The 21,824-nt window shown below is 38.8% G+C and overlaps 3 protein-coding genes across 8 annotated transcripts in view; all 3 read right to left on the bottom strand.

Annotated features, from left to right (window-relative positions):
• The window catches only part of eif2ak3 (eukaryotic translation initiation factor 2-alpha kinase 3), a 46,885-nt gene extending 44,559 nt beyond the window's left edge, over nt 1-2,326 (bottom strand). Inside the window, 1 exon segment of the mRNA XM_022191614.2 lies at nt 1,782-2,326. Coding sequence (XP_022047306.2) covers nt 1,782-2,107 — 326 coding nt within the window. The 5' untranslated portion in view covers nt 2,108-2,326.
• A 1,942-nt stretch (nt 2,327-4,268) lies between these two features.
• rpia (ribose 5-phosphate isomerase A (ribose 5-phosphate epimerase)) lies at nt 4,269-15,805 on the bottom strand. Of its 2 annotated transcripts, none has more exons than XM_022191612.2 (9): nt 15,409-15,803; nt 13,444-13,504; nt 13,185-13,240; nt 11,831-11,890; nt 11,641-11,705; nt 11,486-11,554; nt 9,733-9,874; nt 8,217-8,316; nt 4,269-8,010 (listed from the first exon to the last, which is right to left on the bottom strand). In XM_022191612.2, exons 1-9 carry the CDS (start codon nt 15,592-15,594, stop codon nt 7,913-7,915), a joined length of 837 nt encoding a protein of 278 aa, XP_022047304.1. In that variant the 5' UTR covers nt 15,595-15,803; the 3' UTR covers nt 4,269-7,912. The 2 variants fall into 2 exon arrangements, 1 of the variants encoding a protein (XP_022047304.1); XR_007944232.1 differs by having other exon boundaries at nt 7,962-8,010; nt 8,217-9,621; nt 15,409-15,805.
• Nucleotides 15,806-17,815: 2,010 nt separating this feature from the next.
• The window catches only part of slc4a11 (solute carrier family 4 member 11), a 173,151-nt gene continuing 169,142 nt past the window's right edge, over nt 17,816-21,824 (bottom strand). For all 5 annotated transcript variants that reach the window (XM_051952307.1, XM_051952375.1, XM_051952453.1 and 2 more), the window contains one exon: nt 17,816-20,541. In XM_051952307.1, coding sequence (XP_051808267.1) covers nt 20,475-20,541 — 67 coding nt within the window. In that variant the 3' untranslated portion in view covers nt 17,816-20,474. The remainder of the gene's footprint in view (nt 20,542-21,824) is intronic.

Here is a 21,824-nt window from a genome sequence, read left to right on the forward strand (position 1 = left end):
CCTGGCTGACAGAAAATATGCTGTATTTTTACCGCCAAGTAGACACAAGTTGAAATATTAAGGTGAGAAATCTCAACTATAACTTCAATCCCTCGGCATGTTTAGAAAAGTACACAGAGAATAATTTAGACCTCCTATGCTATAGCCAGGAAAAGTCGCAGGCAAAAAACATCAGGATTCGAGAAGCTATATCACACTCAGAAGTGTCTGTTCTTGTCCTGGTGAAACTGAAAAAAACAGCAGAAGAGGAACATGATGAGGAACACACTGCGCCAAACATCTAAGGTGGGCGTCAAACCTACTGTTTACCAAGGAAGACAAAATCAATGCCCTACCCACTGCGCCAAGAACTGCATCTGAGTTTGGGCAGCAGCAGCAGCAGCAGCAGCAGCAGCAGCAGGAGCAGGCTTCGGTGTAAACGTGTGTTGTCATGTGAAGCAGTAAACTTTTGACTGGCAGCATCCTGGGGACTTTCACAGCAGAGCGACGTGCCTTTGCATGATAATATGTCAAAATGTAAACGGTGCTTGACATGTTAATATTTGCATCTTAAAGCAGACATTGTTTGCTTTTCATTTTTAAACATACGTTTTCAGATGTGTCACACTGATTCCTTCGCAGTTGATGTTCAGCACAACTTCTTTTTTTTTTTTTTTTTTTAATCAGCTATCAGGGCGGCAGTCAGCATGAGGAGCCACTTAAACTTCATCCTCTTGAGCCGCTTACTTGCAAACCAGCACAGCTTCCTCAATCAACCCCTGCTTAAATACACAAACAGACCTTATTCCAGCTTTACTCAGCTGAGCGGCAGCCTCTCTGCTGGCAGGAGGAGATAAGCGGTGCATCATGAGGGGATGCTATCTCTGTTGTCAAGCGATTAAGAAGGTTCCCTTATTGTCCTGTGATTGTTGGATGACAATAAACGAAAAATGAGGCTATAAATGAATAGCAAACTCAATATGGAGAGCACAAAGCAGCCAGTCTTGCTCATAATGTCACACTTCCCCTCTACATTGATTATTTATGACATGCATTCAAACAAGTGTAATTCTGAGATGCTTTCAGATCTATGGGTGACAAACATGCATAATATATCCAGTGACCTTTTGCACATCAATGCAGTTTCCAACAAATAACATAACGACATGTTCCAGCCCCATGCCTCTGAAACTGCGCAGGTGAAAACTCTTCACAAACTTTCAGCTCGATACCTTGGAGTCTCTTCTCCTCCTTTCTAGAATATTCCACGCTTGCCAACACACTTTTACGCAAATAAATGCAATAAATAACTAAAAACCTGTAGCTGTAGCTAACCACCTCGACTGCCCGGACCTACTTTTAATACAATTTTCCATTTAAACTTAAAAATTGTAGTTGCACCCATTATCGGACACGAGGTCAAACTCGCTCTATAGCATTGTTGTGAGTCTTGATAGTTTACTAGCATCATATAGCATTACTTTAAAGGTGATATTTTAAGAATATTTAGAGATTATTTGAGAAAATGGGTGGTAAAAGTAGATTTATGTGCAAGCAACAACTTTTAGAGCGGCGGATGAATACTCAAAAAAACGTCAGACGTACGTTAGCTAGCTAAAGTGCAATAAAACCGATGTTTGATGAGTAAAATTGGATTGAAAAATGAGTTTTTTGCTCTTCGGATAGGTATTTTTGTGAATTTAGAGGATTTTTACGTTTTGCAGGTGTTTAACCGATGGTGTCCGATAACGGATGCCTAGCTACTAGCTGACCGTTACAGACTTTTAAAAGGGAAAAATTACCTCGTCGGTCGGACGCTACCGTTACTTTCCCCGTAAGACTCGTCGGCTTCTCCCGCCGACCCGTTCTCGTCGTCCTCCACGGTAACGTCTGCTCCAATGACCGGGCTGCCTACATTCTCCAAGCCGCGCTCCATGACTCTCGCACCATCTTCCGCCGAGGTCAAGCCCGGACCCCGGTTGGTGTTGGTGGCAGCGGCGGCGGACTGCGACTCCCTCCCGATGGCGGAGCCCTGAGCTTGCGACGTCCCGATTCCGATGAGCGCTTTCAGCAACAGCAGGAGCACCAGGGAAATGCTCACGTTTCCAAAGTGAAGCCCCCTTTCCATTTGTAAGACTGGCACATTAGTGAAATATGAGATTTACATGCCACTGGCCTTGTAAATCTGAACATAAAAAGAAACTTAAAGTGTAAAAAGAAACTTGCTACAACGTAGAAAGCTCCGTTGAGTCTTGCAAAACGCCCTTTCCAGTGTGTTCTTTAAGTAAACATAAACAGGTCAGCCACTGGGAAACCATGTTATTCCCTTTATACTAGACTCAGACTTGCCTTAGTAACGCTAAGTCCCGCCTTGTTTCTACACTGGGATTGGACGATGAAATCACTACATTCGTTAAAAATTAATATAACCGTCTCCTATTGGCCCCTTCGCTGTTCATCATGGCGACTCGCATACTAAGCAGAATCCGATTGCACTTGATATCTGTCAGTCAAAGAGGCGGGCTCCCAACGCTCCAGCCCCCCCAAACAGTGCACCCAATTGGCTAATCCGTTGTACGTCACTACGGCGCAGGCGCATTAGCGATTGCCACACATCGAGAGCAAGAGGTGACGCAAAATAAGTCCCCGATGTCGATTCCTGCGGAGGTACTGTGATTGGTCGGAAGTGTCGTCGGACGTCCAATGAGAGGGCCAGCATCGATGTGCTGCAGCGCTATTGGTGAATTCGCAGGCAGGGTGACTCAGTGGAAGCACATGATTAGATCTTCGAGCTCTCACTCACGAGTAGTTGTCAAGACAGCCGACATGAAAGCATCAACGTGGCTTCAGTGGAGATGACAGATAGAGTTCCTGTTCCTGGTCACGGGTTGTGTTTTTCTGTTTCGGCTAAACGGACGGGGAGGACTATGACATAATAATAATTAAAATAATAACAATAATAGTTACAACAGCACAATAATAACCTAAAATATATAATGTAAAATATATAAAATATAAAAAAAATATTGCTTTTCAGTCCATTAGTAGGGTTTTCATATACACATATTTTATGTATTTATAAATTTAAAAACAGTTGCTGTACACGTACCACATAAAGCACGTACAGTTGTGCAGACAGCTGCTGGATGTGCTCAGAATAAATTTTGATTTCACGTGTTACATGAGGTCATCGTGGACCTCAGATTGCTGTGTTTGCAGTAAGAAACATGCAGCAGAATGAAGCTGCTTGTGTTTCTAGCGCCCCTCTGTGGCTGAACAGGGAGGTGGCATCATCAAGGTTTACAGCTTAGGAAGCCTTTTCTGTTGTTGTTTTTGTTGTTGTTGTCTTTGACATTAGTCAGCTAAATTTGTATAATCGATACTGTAATTTTTACTGCAATATATGTTACTCAGATAAATGTATACAATAAATGATACCATGTAGTTTTAACATTAATATTTAAAATACACAGGTACATTTATGTAACAAAAAAATATTGTAGTCTTAACCTTTTTTAGGCATATTTATACATGAAATAATACTGTAGGGTATTAACTTAAAATTTTATTTAGACAGGGAACTTTGGGTAATAAACAATATTATAATTAATTACTATCCAAAGACATTAGGTACATTTATATACCAATGAACATTTTAGGGTCTTAACATTTAAATTAGTCCAATAAATTTAGATACTGTAGAGTCATAACATTAATATTTAGTCAGGTAATATTATATAATAACTAATTTTGCAGTGTCTTCACTTTATTATTTACATTAATCAGGTAATATTATGTAATTAATACTGCAAGGTCTTTAAAATTTTGTCAGGGAAGGTACATTTTTAAATAAAAAATAATATTGCTGGATTTTACCATTAAAACTTTATTAAAAGTAGTAAATTCATGTAAGATATATATGTATAATACTGAAAGGTCCTAACCTTAACCTTTAAAATTATCTAGTAAAGTTACATTATATAGACAAAATATTTTAGGGTCTTAATTCATATTTTAAATAAGTCAGCTACATTTTTATTAAAAACATAATATAGGATCTTAATTTAAAATTTCAATTTGTCTCGAACATGTATAAAATAAACACTATTGTCGGCTCTAGAGTTAACATGTTACAGGACTATTTAATATCTACATTTTCCTTCAAGTCAGAAGCCTGAACAATAATGAAGTCTTTCTTGGAAATACATTTTTAAAAAGAGTAAATGAGACAAACATCTCCTGTAGATTATTCTTGGAAATGAGAGCCAGGTGAGTCATGGCATGAAAAGTATTTTGATTCTAACTTTTATTTTTCTGACATCGACTAGTAATGTCTGGTTGAGGACCTACTTCTGGAACAAAGGTGATTCTCCTCTAGATCACGTCACTGACAGAATGACAAGCTCGTACTCAATCACCAGAAATAAAACAAGGAGGCCTGCTGTTTTTGTTTTGGTCCTGTATTGGTTGACAGAGAAAGTAGTACCTTCACAGCACAACAAAAGAAATACAAGTCATATTCACAGTGGACTGGTAAAGAAAGAAAACCAAAGAAATGCTGGTGCAAAACCATCCAACTTCATCTCCACACCTCTGAGGCCGAGGACGATTGTAAAATTCAGCCTCTTCGATTTAATTTACGAGACCAGAATCAGATTGTTCGTACCAGAATGGAAACAAAGACAAAATTCCCAACATTGTATTAAATTGTTCTCCGAGTCTCCCAGAGATAAACATGGATTTACAAAATAAAACCAGTGTAAGGCGTCGTGAGCCTAAAGCAGAACAAACAGCTGCATTCCAAAACAACAGAAGCGACAGACGACGTAACATCACCACATAGAATGACACAATACACAGAAAAGCAGTGATGATTACTTCAGAGGAGAGGTATAACGGCATTTTGGGTAGTAACTCGAAGTATTTTAGCTTTGTGTGACACTGACACAATGACATAAGATCGTATGCAGCTTCCAGCCAGGAAGCATCTTGAATATTTCTGTTTAAGAGTTGATCAAATTCAGCTTTAGGAACTCACTACTTATATTTAGATACTGAAAAGTTGCTCCTAAAGCCTCACAGTGCAGCTTTTAACACGTAGATCAGCAGCTACATAATCAGATTTCTGCTACTTCTGAATCTAAAAATGATATTTTATTGCTTTGGCATGCCAAGGCACATAAAACGTACCTGTTTTGCTACCAGTTCCAATAAATGTGACACTTGAACGGAACCATTTTTCATCATTGTTACCTATTTAAAGTTATGGCACTAGAGTGACTTACAGGCACAAAAAGAACCGACACAGTGGAGGAAGGTGCATGCACTGAACACATTCAGAGGTTGTTTTTTTTTTTAAGAAACAAGTGAGTTAAAGTGTGGATGTTAACCTGCAGACTGACTGGAGCAGCTGCTGAAACTCAGAGGAAACCACAAAACATTTTCCAAACTCTGTCTTCACCCAGGGCAGGAAACCAGACCGATGGGCTCATAGCAACAGCAGCCGTCATGGGAGAATGGCATCAAAATGTGACCGAACATGACCGCAAATACACTGGCCAGAGGAATAAACAAAATCACTACTACAGCCAAAATTCTCCATCCAGCTCTGCTAACGTGACTTCAACACCGTGGCGAAACTGAACCACGTTTATGGAGTGGATATGACGCGAAAAATATATTTTTACTGGCACTACATTTGCAAAGGCTGATGTTCCAGATGTGCCGTTTGTACTGGAACGGGCCAGGCACCATCCGTGTTCCAGCGCCATGCAGGTACGCCCACAAACCGGCCTTCCTCTCTGGCCAGTACCTGCACTCTGAGCCGGCCATCGAGCTGTCCGACAAGCTGGGTTTTTTTTTGTGAGCTGCAGTAGTTCCTACCCTGACCCTGAGTTTTCTTTGACTAAGTTTCCAGTTTAAGCCAATGTTCCAGTATGCGGCTTTATGTTCTCATAATGTTCAGCCTTCCAGAATGTATACAGCTTTGTACAGCTGGATAAACGATAAAACAAGTCTTTTTTTATTCTTTTATCCTGCAGATTGTGGTTTTTGATTTGTTGTGGCGTCTTTTCTTTCTGGAAAGTGTTAAAGTTCACGTGTTCTCTGAGTTTGTGTAATATGGGGAAGCTAACATCTGTAAACTTGCACGGTAAAGTTAATTAGCAATTTATGTTTGATGGCTATTTATGGCAAAATGTTGCAGCAAAGCAAAAATTTTAGCTTTTGCTCTGGGATTGTAGCATCTTCGGTTTGTGGAAACTGAATGTTCACCAAGTTTGCGTAACATTGGTAAGCTAACAACTGTAAAATGACTGAACAACCCGTGGCTGATGCTAGCAAAATGAGCTAACATCTGTAGACTGCAGGGCATAAAGTTACGTAGCAATTTATGTTGATAACTGGCTTTTTGTGGCAAAATGTTGCAGCAAAGCAAAAATTTTAGCTTTTGCTCTGGGATTGTAGCATCTTCGGTTTGTGGAAACTGAATGTTCACCAAGTTTGCGTAACATTGGTAAGCTAACAACTAAAGTGACTGAACAACCGGGGGCTGATGCTAGCAAAATGAGCTAACATCTGTAGACTGCAGGGCATAAAGTTACGTAGCAATTTATGTTGATAACTGGCTTTTTGTGGCGAAAAGTTGCAGCAAAGCAAAATTTTGAGTTAGTGTCTTCAGTTTGTGGAGGCTGTGAATGTTCACGTTTTTCACCAAGTTTGTGTACTACTGGTAAGCTAGCATCTATAAAGTGTGTAAACAACAATAAATGTTGATCAAGAGTCCAAAGCAAAAGCCCACTTTGATACAGAACGGTCAATTTCTTGTATACTGCAAGCTACATTTAAAGAATATTGACACTTTATGACTGATTTCTGTGAAAACGGTCACATTTTGCGTAAAAAAATCTAACCACAAGACAGACCTGCATGGCACATGTGCAGCACTTACGCCTGTTACAGCCGGTTTAATTGATTAGAATGGAAATGTAATGTTGCAGCAGCTGCTCCGTGAACAGTCGGCATTCGCTCAGTGCAGCCTGTCATGCCAGAAGCGAGTAATTCTCAGATTAACATCCAGAAACACATTGCGCAATGTCAACGTCAACAAATACAGTTTCTAGTGTGTAAAAGTGTTTTCGAATGATGTAAATGCATCACTACACTGGCACAAAATGAGGCTCAGCACTGATATACAGAATGATCACAGAGAAACGGGACATTTTTACTCATTTTTGAAGCACAATTTTCCTTAAACAGCAGGAAAACATGCATTAGAGCTGACCTGTGTGTGTATACGGTACATAACAGACTGCTCTATTTATTTCTATGTCTGCCTCATGCGTCTTCGCAACACGAAAAACAAACAACAGAAGCTTCATATCTGCACCACAGGTTTCCTTATTAACTTATGGAGCTTCTTGCTGTTCAAATTTGCATATTAATTAGTGAAATTAATTAATTTCTCAGCTGCCTACAGTGAGTTGAGATTCAAACCGACTGCTTATCGGTTTATGAGATTTTTAAATGTAACCTTCACAGCATTTTTTTTTTTCCTTTTTTAACTATAACCTCAAGGCACACCTTAATTTCTCTCTGCAGACATTCAGTGAAACCCTCCAATTACAGGAAACATTCCCAGTGTGACCAGAAAGACACACTGAGAAACGACACAGACAAAAAACACGCTAAGAATATCAATTGATTTCACCCATCAGGCACTTTAAAACTCACAGAATCAGAAGCACCGCCTGCAGGATGAGAGAAATCAAGTGACCTTTGATTGGTGGAAACTTCTCTGCTGCACTTTTTTTGTCCAGCTCTGGAGGAGGTGCAGCTTCGGTTCAAACACAGCCTGGCTTTAAATTCGGCACTTGCGGGAGAAGTGAGGTCGGTCGAGAGGCGAGGAGAGAAGACGGCGATTGTGTCGGACTCATCAGTTGACCGGAGGATCTCGGATCTGAACGCTGCCGTCCTCCATCCCGAAGTAGGCCCGTTCAGCCATGCCGACGAAGAGCCCCGTGTCCACCACACCTGAGCACACACACACACACACACACACACACACACACACACACACACACACACACACACACACACACACACACACACACACACACACACACACACACACACACACACACACACACACACACACACACACACACACACCTGGATGTCACACAACTAAACCCCGCATTGCTTCCTAAAATAAGCGCCGCTTTCTAACCGCTCCTCACCTGGAATCATCTTGATGGCGGTGTTGACCTCCTTCCAGTTCTGAGCGCGCTCAAACTTCCAGTCCAGGATGAAGTTGCTGTTGTCGGTCACCACAGGACCCTGAGAGGCAGAAACACACAGCTCACTTACTTTACAAGGCTTTCACGAGGCGCTTTTAGTTTTGGTAAATGGAAAATATTATAAGGGAAGAACTATTTGGCCAAAAATTCCATATTTTGAAAGGTCAAATTTTCTAGTTTCTAACAATGTGTCTGTTTAACATGCAAGTAAAACTACTTATTAAGTTCCAGCACTGTTAGATTCTATGTTTGACAGACAATAACTGAGGCACTATTACTGATAAAACCCTTATTTTTCCCCATATTTCAGCTCACCCATAATCAGAGATATTGCAGATTCTAAATCAATAGAATGATGAGAACACAGTAGAAACTTCAGGCTCCAAACACAGCCTCAGATTTCAACGTGCGACAAAATGTGTTGAAAATGGGAAGACGGAAATCATTTTTTTAAATTCCCTCGACAAGTATTTGACACATTAATCTGAAATTTCACAGATAACATTTTAAATATTATATTTTATGATAAAAACATCTGAAGCAAATCAGACATTATCAAGCAGAAGGCCGCTGATGATCTGAAATAGAGTAATCAAACTTTCCACAATGACGTTATAGATATAAATAATAGAAATTCTGACCAGTCGCAGTGTTTTGTGTGTTATTCTCTGCAGTCAAACTCAGCCTGAAATTCCGGCTTGGCAGATGACTAAATGCTTTATTGTGGTCTGACTTGTGTAGTTATTAAGTGATCACGTGCAACCGCAATTAAATAACAGCGTGTCTGATCATTAAAGCGTCGTGGGTAAACAAAGTGTTCAGTCATTGCTGCATGGACTGCTTCCTGGCTCAGCAGTCAGAAGGAACAACGAAAACATGACGAGTCGGAATAACAATCAGTGAGTCCCGAGTCTGACTGGATGTTGTTTGTTTCAAAGGACTGAGTAGGAGTGAAGTTCTACCCTGCAGACTGTTAATGAGGCAGCTACAGAGAGTGTGTAGGAGTCGCTTTGGTCCGCCGGTTTCAGTGCAAACTTTCCTCAGTTTCACAGTTTGCCACAAGCCTGACATGAAGCTCACACACAAGTCCGTTCTTAAAATGTAGCTTATACTTTATCTACCACTGCAGCGGTTCTCAACATCCGGATGCTTATTTTTGTAGGTTGAGCTGCTCTGCTGCTTTTTGAGAAGACAGCTGTAGAGTTTTAGCGTCCCTAATTGGGAGAGATCACCACCCATCATCCTCAGAAATGGACCTCAGGGTCTCCACCGACACTTGGAAACGTGGCTGTCCAGCATGAGAACAGGAATTCAGACATGTGCCCTGAAGCAGCACCGAGCGAAGCTGTGAGCAAAGAGAACAGCTGTGAAATCGCTGCTGTAACAAACGGAGTTGCTATGAAGGCAGCAGGAGGAGAGCAGCGCTGGATACAGACGTCAGAGTCGATCCACTTACTGCTTTACTGACAGCCATCCGCAAGTTGGCCTCCCCTCCGAAGCGCTTGGCTATCGTCCTGGAAACGGGAACGTACGCCATGGGGATAACCTCGATGGGAACTCCCTTCTTCCACTGCTGGCCCAGAGCCTTGGAGTCTTTCCTGAGAGCGCAAAACAGGAATCAAATCAGGACACACACACACACACAGTCTCGCCTTTCAAAGGATCCTCACACAGATACACACCAGACTGAACACACTAATATTTGATTTAAAGAAAAAACTCTGCACAAATACATCATCTGATTGTCGATTTGGCAAAGAATTTCACAGTTAATGACGGTGGAAACACTGGGCAGGATGAAAACTGTGTTTAATTTAAAGCTAGAACATGTGGGATTGTAGAAACCAGCAAAGGTAGAGCAAATTATGAAAGCACACAACTGAACAAATCCCTTCAGGTGTCCCTCCAAACCACATAAATGTGCATTAAAACTGTTTCCAAAACATCCAGTTCTAACAAATACACACCAACATACAGAAAACACAGTCAAAAATGAGGCCATAATGCAGACAGGCACCAAATATACACACAGAAATGCTTCAAAATAAGCCGATAAAACTATAAGAGGAGGATAAAGAACACAAACAGCAATGAAAGATGCAATAATACAAAGATCTGGCAGCTTCTGCAAGCCAAGATGCTGCAGATTTAAGTAAAAATGCAAAATGTGGCTGCACTTTTTGCTGCATCTCCAATACGTCCACCAAGCCTAATGGAAAACTCGTTAGTTTGTGCAAACAGCTCAAACAATCATCTCATGAGGACAGAAAACAATGATTAAACAGGTTTTTCAGGCCAGTGACTGCAAAACATAACAGTTTTTTTTCCTTTTTATTACAAGAACACCAGATTTATTGATTGTTGTATGGATGTAAAGACACTTTAAGCAAATAATACTTAACTTTAATATCAAGAAAGTGATGTGATTTCTGGTTGTGTGAATGCAGCGGAACAACTCCCAACAAGTAAATTATTTCCCAAGTGACTAAAACACCAAAATGCATAACTTTTAATCCTCCTCTTTGTCATTTAAAGTTGTCCAATTAGAGCAACCAACTGCTGCTTATGAATCGCTAAGCAAACAGAATTTAAAAGGATTATTTTTCACTGTTTTAGTAATTAGTGCAATAGAAAGTCTTTCATAATAACCATGAGGAAGAAAACAGCAGCTTCCAAAACAGCTAATATAAAAAGTATACAAATTTAAAGAGCCACCTCCTATGAAAATGACCCCTTTTTGCCTTGTTAACTCGTCCATTTAGTGTTTTTTATTAGCCACATGAGAAAAATCAGCGTTTCCACCTACAAACTGCAGCGTATCAGTGACAAATTCTGACTTATCAAACTCAGAGACAACAAGAAGCATCATTTTTTCTGCCTTCTTCATGTCCTCGGTTCTAAAATCACCATATATTCTAACACAACAAACCCTCCACTACTCTATTTCCTATGTACTCACAGCACTTGGAGTTAACGTTGTGGTTGCAGCTGTCAGATTCTACACTGCAGCGGAAAAACAAAGGCTGAAAAGGCCCATTACAGGGACCTTCATATGACTTTTCTGCACCTGTTTGAGTGGAAAATGGCCCTTCGGATTCAAAGAAATTAGACCGTAGGGAGATTTTAGCACATTGTCAATATAATAAAATAGCTTTATTTTATTTTCAGCCATCATTCTAACTTCTCAGGGTAAAGAAGAAAACACAAACCTGTAGTCGGCAATGACGACAAAATGTTTAGCGCAGCCGGCGACGATCTTCTCCTGAGTCAAGCAGCCGCTGTGAGGGGAAAAGAGAAGATGATTGAGAAAGAGAAAACAGGCAGACGCTGATTCAATTCAGCTGTTTTAATGAGCTGTACTCACCCTCCACCTTTTATCAGAGTGAGGTCTGCGTCCACTTCGTCTGCCCCGTCGATCGCCACATCCAGCTGAGCACAAACGTATTAAAAAGCATAATATAAAAGTAAAAGTTTCCGACGTTTGTGCATCGACATACTGCAGTCTTTTGTCACTTCTACGGTGTTCGGCTTCATTGGTAAAAAGCTCATCATACCTCCGGGTGCCTGTCCAGGTCCGACAGCGTGAGGCCGTGCTGCAGAATCAGCTGGCGAGCCTGCAAGACGGAGAGATGGGAGAAATTAAGACGACGTAAAACTAACAAGAGAAGCCATAAAAATACGGATTTATTTCATTTAACTTATATCTAAAACTTCAGGAATCACTGAGGGCATGTTTTCAGTTCCAAAGATGTCGAGAGTGCAGTTAAAAGAGAATAAACTGAGCAATAATTCATGAGAAAACAACTCAGAACAAGTTCTATTTAAGAGTGGAGTAGGTGCAGTTGTGTTAAGTTTTAAGATTTGTTGTAACATTTTCCGGATATGTGCAAACATGTAGGATTTCAAGCCTTAGCCAAACGCTGAAACAAAGCAACTTGCAACTTTGGCACCAGTTTAACAGAGACGTTAATTATGGTGGCATCTTGCAGTTTAGTGCCTTATAAATAAAAAAGAAGCCACTGTCTGTCACGTCTCACTGCTAGAGATGTGCAGCCAACTTTTTCATAAATTAAGCAGTGATGAGAAGAATAGCTGTCACAAGGAATTAATCTTAAAGCGGAGCGGGAAACGGAATTATTTTACTTTGAAGGCAGATGTGTGTCTGTAAATAACATCTGCATAATGTGATACAGACAAAAACTGGGCTTCAGCTACTTTTTATTTGTGCTGGATGTGGGAAAATTTGTTTTGATTCTTCACAAATCTAGGAAAAAGATACGATTTTCTTATTTATAATGCATTGTAAAGCCATAATATTTAAAGGCTACTGATCACTGTGGCTAATGTGGCTTAAAAAAAAGACACATTTTTGTGTTTTTATTAATTTTGTTCGATGTATTTCCAATGCAATTATTTATCTTGAATTTTGTAATATTTTATTTACATTTTTAAAATATTTATTTTGAAATTTGCAATTTTTATTTTTTATTTATTTGAATTTTTAAAAATATTCATTTATTTATCTACTTATGCATGCATTCATGCTTTTACTTATTTATTTATTTATTGTTCTGCCTCGCCGTGGTTGGTCTCCTTTCCAAGTCATTTAATTATTAATTAGTTTTTTCTCCGTCTCTAAAAGTAGGAGGAGATTGCTGGGGGTTAAAGGAGGGACTCCTTCTGTTCTTTCTGTGGAGGTGAGCCGTCACTGAACAAAAACAAAAACACAATACTTCTGTACAAACTGTGACAATTCAATTACAAAAAAGAAAAAAAAACATTCCTTGTGGGATCAATTAAGTATAATAATTGTGAAAAAATGTATACTTTGTAGATATTAAACCACTAGAGTGAAAACAATACTACTACTAATAATAATAGATCCTGTTATTCAGCACTCAAACTAACCTGGAAGGAGGTAGGAACACACACTATGTTGAGTTTCTCTTGTCGAACTCTCTCGGCTGCAACAAACACAACAGAAAAAGAGAAAGGTCATCAGTGCAATAATGTATGAATTAGTAACAAATCACATGTTCTCATAGCTTAAACTGATGCTCTGTGCAAGAAGATGAAAAGAGACACACTTTGACAACATACGAGGAGCTACTAGCTTCATTCTGCATCATGTGGAGAATTAAATAAAAATTAAAATGGTTTTATTCACCTAATCTGTCCACGGCATAAACGATGGTCGACCCGCTGCCGACTCCGACCACCTGGTTGTTCTGTAAGAGAAAGAAAAGCACTTAAGCTCAAGCAGTGATGCTACATTTCACACCCGGGCTGCAAAATGCAAACAATAATTTAAGTAGGAGCAAAAAACTGCCACGTGCTGCATAAACATTTACTTTTCTGTAGGTGGGAAGACAATAAGCACTAGTGATGGTCAAAACATCATTAAAATTACTTTGTTATGATGGATTCTACACATGAGCCGCTTCCCACATACAGAAAAAGATAAGCTAGCAACACTTAAATGCAACATTCAAATTGTTATTTTTCTTTTTTTTTTTTTATCTGTATCCTCTTATTTTTTGACATTTTGTGAGTTGGCTGCCATCATAAGGGAAGCTGGGTTTGTAATTTAAGCATGAAACGGGCAAATACACCCATTTAATGTATGATCTTAGCTCAAAAATCCAAATTATAGCACCCATCTCTAAGCTACAGCACATCGGCACAGCATAAATATGCATATACCATATAGATATATGCATAAACATAAACAACTCATGCACAATACACGATGCACTTTGGTTTCACAGTCTCTGTCCTCATTATTTAAGACTTTTTTTAGTTTTAAGGAGCTTTTTGTGTCATGTATTGTTGTTATTGCACAGCCCACTTTACCTTTAATACGCATACTGTACGAGCACATGACAAACAAACAAAACAAAAAAAACGCCTCTGTTAGAATGAATCCTGCTCCTGAGGTAAGTTGTGACATTCTAGTTCTGCTACTTTCAGGGAAATTGCACAAGAAAAGTATGTCCAAGAAGCAACTTTTGAGAGTCTGTTAGTAACACAGATGTGTATGTAGCTTGCATTAGAAACATAATTAATCAAAATCTAATACTTTTTAAAACTATTGAGCCAAAATAATCTGCCAAACACTGACGATAAAGTTGCTAGAGCTACTTATATCTGCTTTAAAGAGTCAGAATGTGTAAGCACACATGACCTTTGGGTCTGTGGTGATAAGAAGTGTTTGTCTTCGGGGATGTCTTGCAACTAAGTAATTGTGACTGAGCCAATATTTGCAGTTTGTAATGCAATCAGGCACGTATTTAGGACGATTACAGGGCAAAGCTATAGGAATTTGTAGGCTGTGTGTGTTTGGTATGTCTAATATCCTCATTTAAACTGCATTTAACATGATTTATGGATGGTTTTTATATAATGACTTAAGCAAAATGCTGTTTTGTGATTATCCTGTGGGCTATAATGTTTAGTATATAAGCCTCAGGAATGATATCAAGTAATTTATTACATTTCAGGCACAATGAAGAGGCTGCAGTTAGTGGAAAAATGCATTAAATGAACTGGATTCGTCTTTTAAAGGCATTATAATTGGGGAAAACAACTGGATTTGCTGTCATGTGGGACACTGAGTTGGTAAAATATCACTTTGTGGTACAAAAGGGGATTCATTTTATTTATCTTTTATACTTTATGTGAACGTAAGACTGAAAACTACATGAAATATTTAAAATCTGTTTATTTATTATGCAACGTGTTACAGCATCAATATAATGCTGAGTCAGTACACGTTAGCTATTTCTGTTTGAGCATCACTTAAGGCTACACTGAGCCCATTTGCTAGCAGCTAGGATACAGTTATTTATATTTAGTCCTTAATACCGAGCTAAATTAGCCCACTATATGGGGACAAGGCGGCATAACACCGTGCTAATTCCGTTCCGAGCAGCGTCAGTTTAATAATGTATTGACAAGCTAGGCTAGGCTAGCAAAGTTAGCTTAATGAGCAGATGCAAAACTAGCCTAAAACATGTAGGTTAAGCTAACTCTGCTAGCATGTTAGCCTGAAGCTAAAGCGGACCTGGCGTGAACAACAAGCCGACAGAGTGTGTTTAAACTCGGATAACACCCACCCAGAGTGCCCCCCTACCTGGACGTGGTTGTCCACGGCGACGTAAGCGGCCAGTTTCTTCGCCTCCTCTGCCATGTTGTTAGCCGCACTCACACTGAAGACACACACGTGTTTGTTGCCCCTGAGAGCCGCCAGCCTCCGGGACGGTGAGGAGAGGAATCCGGCTGCCAGGTTACAGACGGAGACCCACCCCTGGAGTCTCATGACCCGGCCCACAGTCCTCAGAGATCGGCCCACAAGGGAGACACGGAGCCACACACAGATCACATCAGGCGGAGGTGAAAGTTGATTTGAGTGTATGTTTGCTTTAAATCCTGCTTTTCAGCGGATCCCCTGTAAATAAACAACCTGTTGATCGGCTGTACACGGATCATATGACTTCGAAAGCTGCGGCTGTCTGCGCATGTGCAGTTCAGCACCACAGGGGCAAGAAAACAACGTTAATGTAAATATCTAATTTTGTTATTAATATTAATTTTTTAAACAATTATAACACAACTAATAATTCTATATAATATATAATGTCCAATAAATATTATATAATATAATTACTATTATTAATACTTTTATTTAATTTTCAAAACAAATATTGTCAATTTGCTGATTTTTTTCATATTGAAAACTACAGCAAATATCTATGAAACAGTTACATGTTAAGCCGATTTTAACACAGTAAATAATAATAATTATAATAACAATAATAAATTGGGAAATTTCATGGTCAAACACTGGAAAGAAACAAATGACTCCTATTTCTCAAGAATAATTTCTCAAATTACTTTTCATATACTATAATAAATACAGTGGCTGGACAATTCAAGGCTGTTAAATTACAGATAGTAACTAGTGAAATCACAAAAAAGTACTCATTTACATGTTAGCCATAAAAATACATTTTAAAAACAAGCTAAAAGTGTGGAAAAACATTCACATCAAACAGTGTTTAACCATAAACATACACTGGTTTATTTTATTTCTTGCTGAATTAAAATACGGATATTGAAAAACAAAAGATAAAAAATGTTTAAACTGTTATGTTATTGATTTACTCAGTTTTGTTTCAATTACAGACAAAACTGGTAAAATTCTGAAAAAAAGTACTAATTAACATGTCAACTGTAAAGAAAAACAAAGAAAACAGGCTAAGACAGTAGTTAATGTCCACATCTGAAGTCTGTATTTTTACAAATGGTAAATCATTCTTTTTCAGTGTTCAACTGTTTAAAGGTGCACAGTTGCATGGTATTTAATTGAGCAGAAAAGAAAAAAAATAATTTAAAAATATTTGGCACAACATTTTTCTGTAATATTCCAACATTTCTTAACATATTTTTACTGGTGCCCTTGCAAATTTACAGCTTTTTTGTTTGTTTGCTGCTTTTATAAGATTTTGTTTCACAGTGGACCTGTTTGCTACATGGTGTAAGAGACAGTTTGGGTTTTATTGTCCTCATAATGTCCATTCATGTGCTCTAAAATGTTTTTTAAACATTAAAACCTTCGTCTTCATCTGTATCTTGCTGCTTCAAGAGGGTGATAATCTGAAGTTTCTCCTGAGGATGGTGCCAGAGAGAAAGGGATGAGGTTACTATTCATGCCAATCCTAGCATCGTCTTCTTGGAACATGCCCATGCCATCAGGGCACTGATGTAAACACCTGGTCATTCAGTATCTTCAGGCATCAGCTGACCTCATTCTTTGGGAACATAATGTTGCTGAACCTGACCAACCCCAGATCATAACTCTAACCCCCACAGGCTGGTAGGAAGTAGACATGATGAGTTCATCACTTCATCTTACTGTGATGCCTCCATCACTGTAGAACAGGGTAAATCTGGACTCATCAGACCACATGACCTTCTTCCATTGAGTCCAATCTTTATGCTCCATAGCAAACTGAAGCCTTTTTTTCCCTCATTATCCTCACTGATCAGTGGTTTGCTTAAAGCTACAGCTGTTTAGTCCCAATCCTTTGAGTTAACTTCACATTATGTGTGGAAATGTTCTTACTTTCACTATTAAACAGCCGTGAGTTCTAGGGTTGGTTTCCTGCCATCATCTAAGAGTTTGATGGTTCTCTACTGTCCTTCGGGTTTTAATAAAGCATTGGATGGTTCTTAACCTGATTTTAGTAGTTTCATCTCCTTAGTAGTTTTCTTTGCTTGATGCAGACCAATAATTTGACCCTTCTGAGACAGATCAACATCCTTTAATGACCACAGAATGTGTCTTCCAAAATTGAACGAATGAGAAGCTCCTCACTGCATCAGCGAGGGTTAAATAAGTTGTTGCAGCTGAAACGTGTTCATTACTGCACTAATTATCCAATGGAAGGATCTTACCTTCTTACTTAGTGAAATCTAAAGTGGCGACTTTTATTTTTTTGGACAAGCAGTGTACATACAAACACAAACGCACACAGATATGTACATCACTACTACTCTTTATTTGGCAAACAGCTTGAGATAGTCTCTCTTTTTCAGTGTACAGTATATATATATACTATAGTAAACCAACACATTCTGTTTGATAACCATTTTTTTCTCGTTTTTACATATTACAGCTTTACAAATATAGCTGATCTTTTTGACAAAAATTACAGATTCTGTTTGACACCTAAATTAATATGCTATATAAAAACCCACACGTCATACATTCATGATTAGAAAAAGTAGGCTATATGAAATCGAGGGGAGTCGAGGGGAAGAAGAAAAAGGAAATAAAAATAAAAATAACACCACAGTTTCAAACAAATCCAATTAGAGAGGAAGAGGAGGAGGAGGAAGGGAGTCGAGGTTTCCACAAACAAGAGTAGTACGTCTTTCACGCTGAATCCAGAATTTGAGTCCTCTGAGAGAAAGTTTTCGCTGCTATCCCAAGGATCGTCCAGTACGGTGAAGATATCGAGGAACGACAACAGTACTGTCACATAAGAAGAAGAATCTGGGAATCACGGCCTCAGAGTTAGAAACTAACACCGTTCTGCCGTGGATTAGAATGGAGGAGTCGATTAAAAACTAAACTTCTGCATTGCAAACTGTACATATTACTCCACACCTCGCCATCCCTTCCTTCTTCCACCAGTGCTGTCTTAAGGCTTAGTCCGAGGGATTATGCAAATGCGGCCCAGCTTTCCTCTCTTTCTTTTTTCCTCCTTTCTTTTTATGCTATCTCAGCGTGAGACATCTGCTTAAATTGGACATCTTTCTCGCGTCTGTAAGACAAAGTTGAACATGAGGGAGCTGCCATTTGGATATCGGGAAAGCAACGAAACTCTTTTTTTTAATCATTTTCGATGTGTGTGAAATAATTGAATCAGCACAGAGCAGTTGTGTTTTTTGTCTATCATTATTATTGTTATTATTATTATTCGACTGAAAAGTTGCTGCCTTAAAAAACACAGCTTCGCCTGCCATTGCTTCCGGTGACGGTTTCCAAAACCCTCACCGGTGGAGCTTTTATACACAGTATTGCTGAATATTGAGCGTTGCATTCATTTTTAGTGTTACTGTTTGACTTTGCTACTTGTGTTTTTTTTATTTTTTCCTATAACTCGTGTAGGTTACATGTCCGTTGGCATCACATCGTATCAAAAAAACCCAGATGAGACATGCTTTTAAGCAAAAACCAGTGCTTAGAAATTTTCTCTATTACATTTTTTTGTGGATTTTTTTATTTTTTTTTTTTAGCTTTTTTCGAACTGTAGATAACAAGATAAATCTCTCCAGACGTCTGGAATTATTACATGACAACGTTTGCAAGCACTGATCTAATCATAACATCTAAATAGAAAAAACAAGACCGGGTTATTCTAAAACTTGGAACACGTGTTCACAAATAAAAAAAAAAACTAAAAAAAGGATGCATTTTTGAATCCAAAAGCTCTCGAATGTGTATTTTTTCCTCAACCTTTTGCCTTCGTAGCGACTCACCAGAACTGTGTTGGAGCTGGAAGGGGCTTTTTGATATGTAAACACTCGAAAAACACAAGAAAACTGCGGAATGTAAAGGAGAAAAAGATGTCAAGGTGATAAATAAATATCTCAATTTGACCTATAGCATGTATCTTCTCGTATATTGCCATAATATATTCAAATATACTCATAATTTGATAAAGACTTTACTATATGTTTTGGTTTGTGCTGTCATTCTAAATAATTACATATAATATATACCCGTGGAATGTAGCTTTTTTTCCTTAAATTTCCACTTAAAAAATAAGTTTTTTTTTTAGGATGAAGGACACACACTCTCACACACACACACTTTTAACCTGCTAAACTGCGACAAGCGTCCTTCGTAGGAAACAGAAAAACGGCTAGAAAAAAACAGCTGCAGGAATGTAACGGGTTTTCTCAACGCTGCACGATGACAGATGCTTTACAGCAGCCAGACTGCAGCGTTTCCACACCAGCTGGACCCACGGAAAAGTATTTAAGTACTTATCAACACGGTGCACGTATGTAAAAACACAATGCGAGTACAAAACGTGTGGAAAGAGATCAGACTTACATTGTGCTAGTACTACGCGACGTACACTTGGCGGCTACTTACACAGTATTAGTGAGTACTTGAAGCACTTGCCCACAGGTTTAAAAACACAGACACTGCAGTGAGGATATTGTAAAGCGGGAAATGTAGAGAAAAAAAAACAAAAAGGAGAAGGTGGAGGTATCGTTATGGCACCGAACAATCCGACAGGGTCGAACAGAGGTGGAACAGGGAGTTCTGGACGGTCCCGTTTTCTTTCCTTTGGACCATTTCCCTCCATTTCTGGCGGGAAAAAGATCGAACATTTCCCACACTCTTTCGCTTTGCTTCATTTCCCGCGTTTTTCCAGTGCTTCGCCCGTGAGAATGTCCTTATCAAAAAAAATCAAAACAGTCGGTTTTGTTTCTTCTTTTTGCTTCCGTTAACAGTTTTGCATTGAAAAATATGTTTTTTTGTGTGAGAATCCTCATCTCCTTTATTCATCATATATATATCTATATTTTTTTTTTTAAATTCCAAACGTCCCTTTTGTTTTTTTGTTTTTTTTTTAATTTTTCGTGGTGGATCCAGAGCTTCTTCGCGTCCATCTGTAGCTACATGTGTTGGGCATCCATTATGTCCAAGTATTTGGCCTCAATGATATGAGGAAGCACGTTGTTCCTGAAAAACAACAAACAGATCAGTCAGTTTTTACTTGCTGGAGCAGAAAGAACACATAAGTCAGATCTTATCAGATGAGACTGATCACTTCCTTCTCACTGCTACAAGAGAACAAAAGAGCCATTCAGTGGTTCCTGATGTACAAGTTCGCACATGTGCACAAACACAATGGAGATTTAACGAGATAAAAGCGATGCAATGCAACACAACAGTCCTCATGCAGGTTGTAAAGCTCAGTTTTTGTTAAAAGTGTTGGAAAAAGGTGTTTAAGTACGGTTTCTTTCATGAGGTTTATTACATCTCAAGTCATCAGGGACCTTCAGATTTGATTGAAACTCTTTTAGCATAAATTGTGGGTATTTAAAATGCTATCTGTGAAATTTTAGCTTCATATATCGAATACTTTCCGAGATAAAAGAGTTTTGAAAATCGCCTGCTAAACCACTTTAAGCAGGTTTTTTGTCACATTGAAATTTGAGGTTGTTTGACAGGAAATATCTCAAAAGTATTAAAGATAAAAACCCGAAATTTTCACTGTTATTTCTCATCATGATATTGATTCAAAAGCTGCGACATTAGAGAAGTAGATCAAATAATATCTGTAGCTGAATTTCGAAAAAGGACTAAAATATCGCTAAAAAGTTTTTACGCTCTCATGAGGTGGTTTTTCAGACGTTTCAATATTGAAAAATATCGCAAAAGCGCAATGGAAACACTTTATCCGCAATTTTATGTCACCAGACGTGGCGTACCTGGTCACATGACCAGTTCTCTCCGAGTAAACATGGCGCGGTACGTGTGGACAGAAGAGGAGACCGAGACTTTTCTTGCCATTATTCTTGAGAAAAACATCACTGCCATAGTAGACAGCAAACAGCAGAAGAATGCAGAGTGTTAGAAGGAGATAGAAGCGGAAATGAGGGTTTTGGTTTTGGTTTTGGGCGTCCATCTTCCTGCAGTGAAATCTCGCGGGATGATATTTTGTGAGAGTTACGATGCTTCTGCCCAGAACAACCTTCAATGGAAACACGTTCAAAGTGCAAATATATTTTGTCGAAATTTTAGAAATATCGCTTTTATTTTGTGAAAAACTGTAATGGAAACCCAACTTGTATGCGGTTGAATTGAAATCTGAAAAATTATTGAAGCTGTCATGAAAAGACTCATTTTTGAGCTCACATTAAAAAAATGATAATCCAGACGTCAAGTTGCGATATTTTCTATGTACATGTCACAGAAGAAGATTAATTTATAATATTTGATTAACTAAGGTTATTTCCATT

This window comes from Acanthochromis polyacanthus, chromosome 1 (assembly GCF_021347895.1).
Source record: "Acanthochromis polyacanthus isolate Apoly-LR-REF ecotype Palm Island chromosome 1, KAUST_Apoly_ChrSc, whole genome shotgun sequence".
NCBI lineage: Eukaryota > Metazoa > Chordata > Actinopteri > Pomacentridae > Acanthochromis > Acanthochromis polyacanthus.

Excerpts from the sequence above, each read along its gene's own strand:
- rpia (XM_022191612.2), bottom strand. The coding sequence starts at position 15,594 with ATGAGACTCCAGGGGTGGGTCTCCGTCTGTAACCTGGCAGCCGGATTC. Across the intron at positions 11,891-13,184 it reads GTGTTCCTACCTCCTTCCAG|GCTCGCCAGCTGATTCTGCA; the intron begins GTTAGTTTGAGT and ends TCCGTCTTGCAG. Across the intron at positions 8,011-8,216 it reads CGCCATCAAGATGATTCCAG|GTGTGGTGGACACGGGGCTC; the intron begins GTGAGGAGCGGT and ends GTGTGTGCTCAG.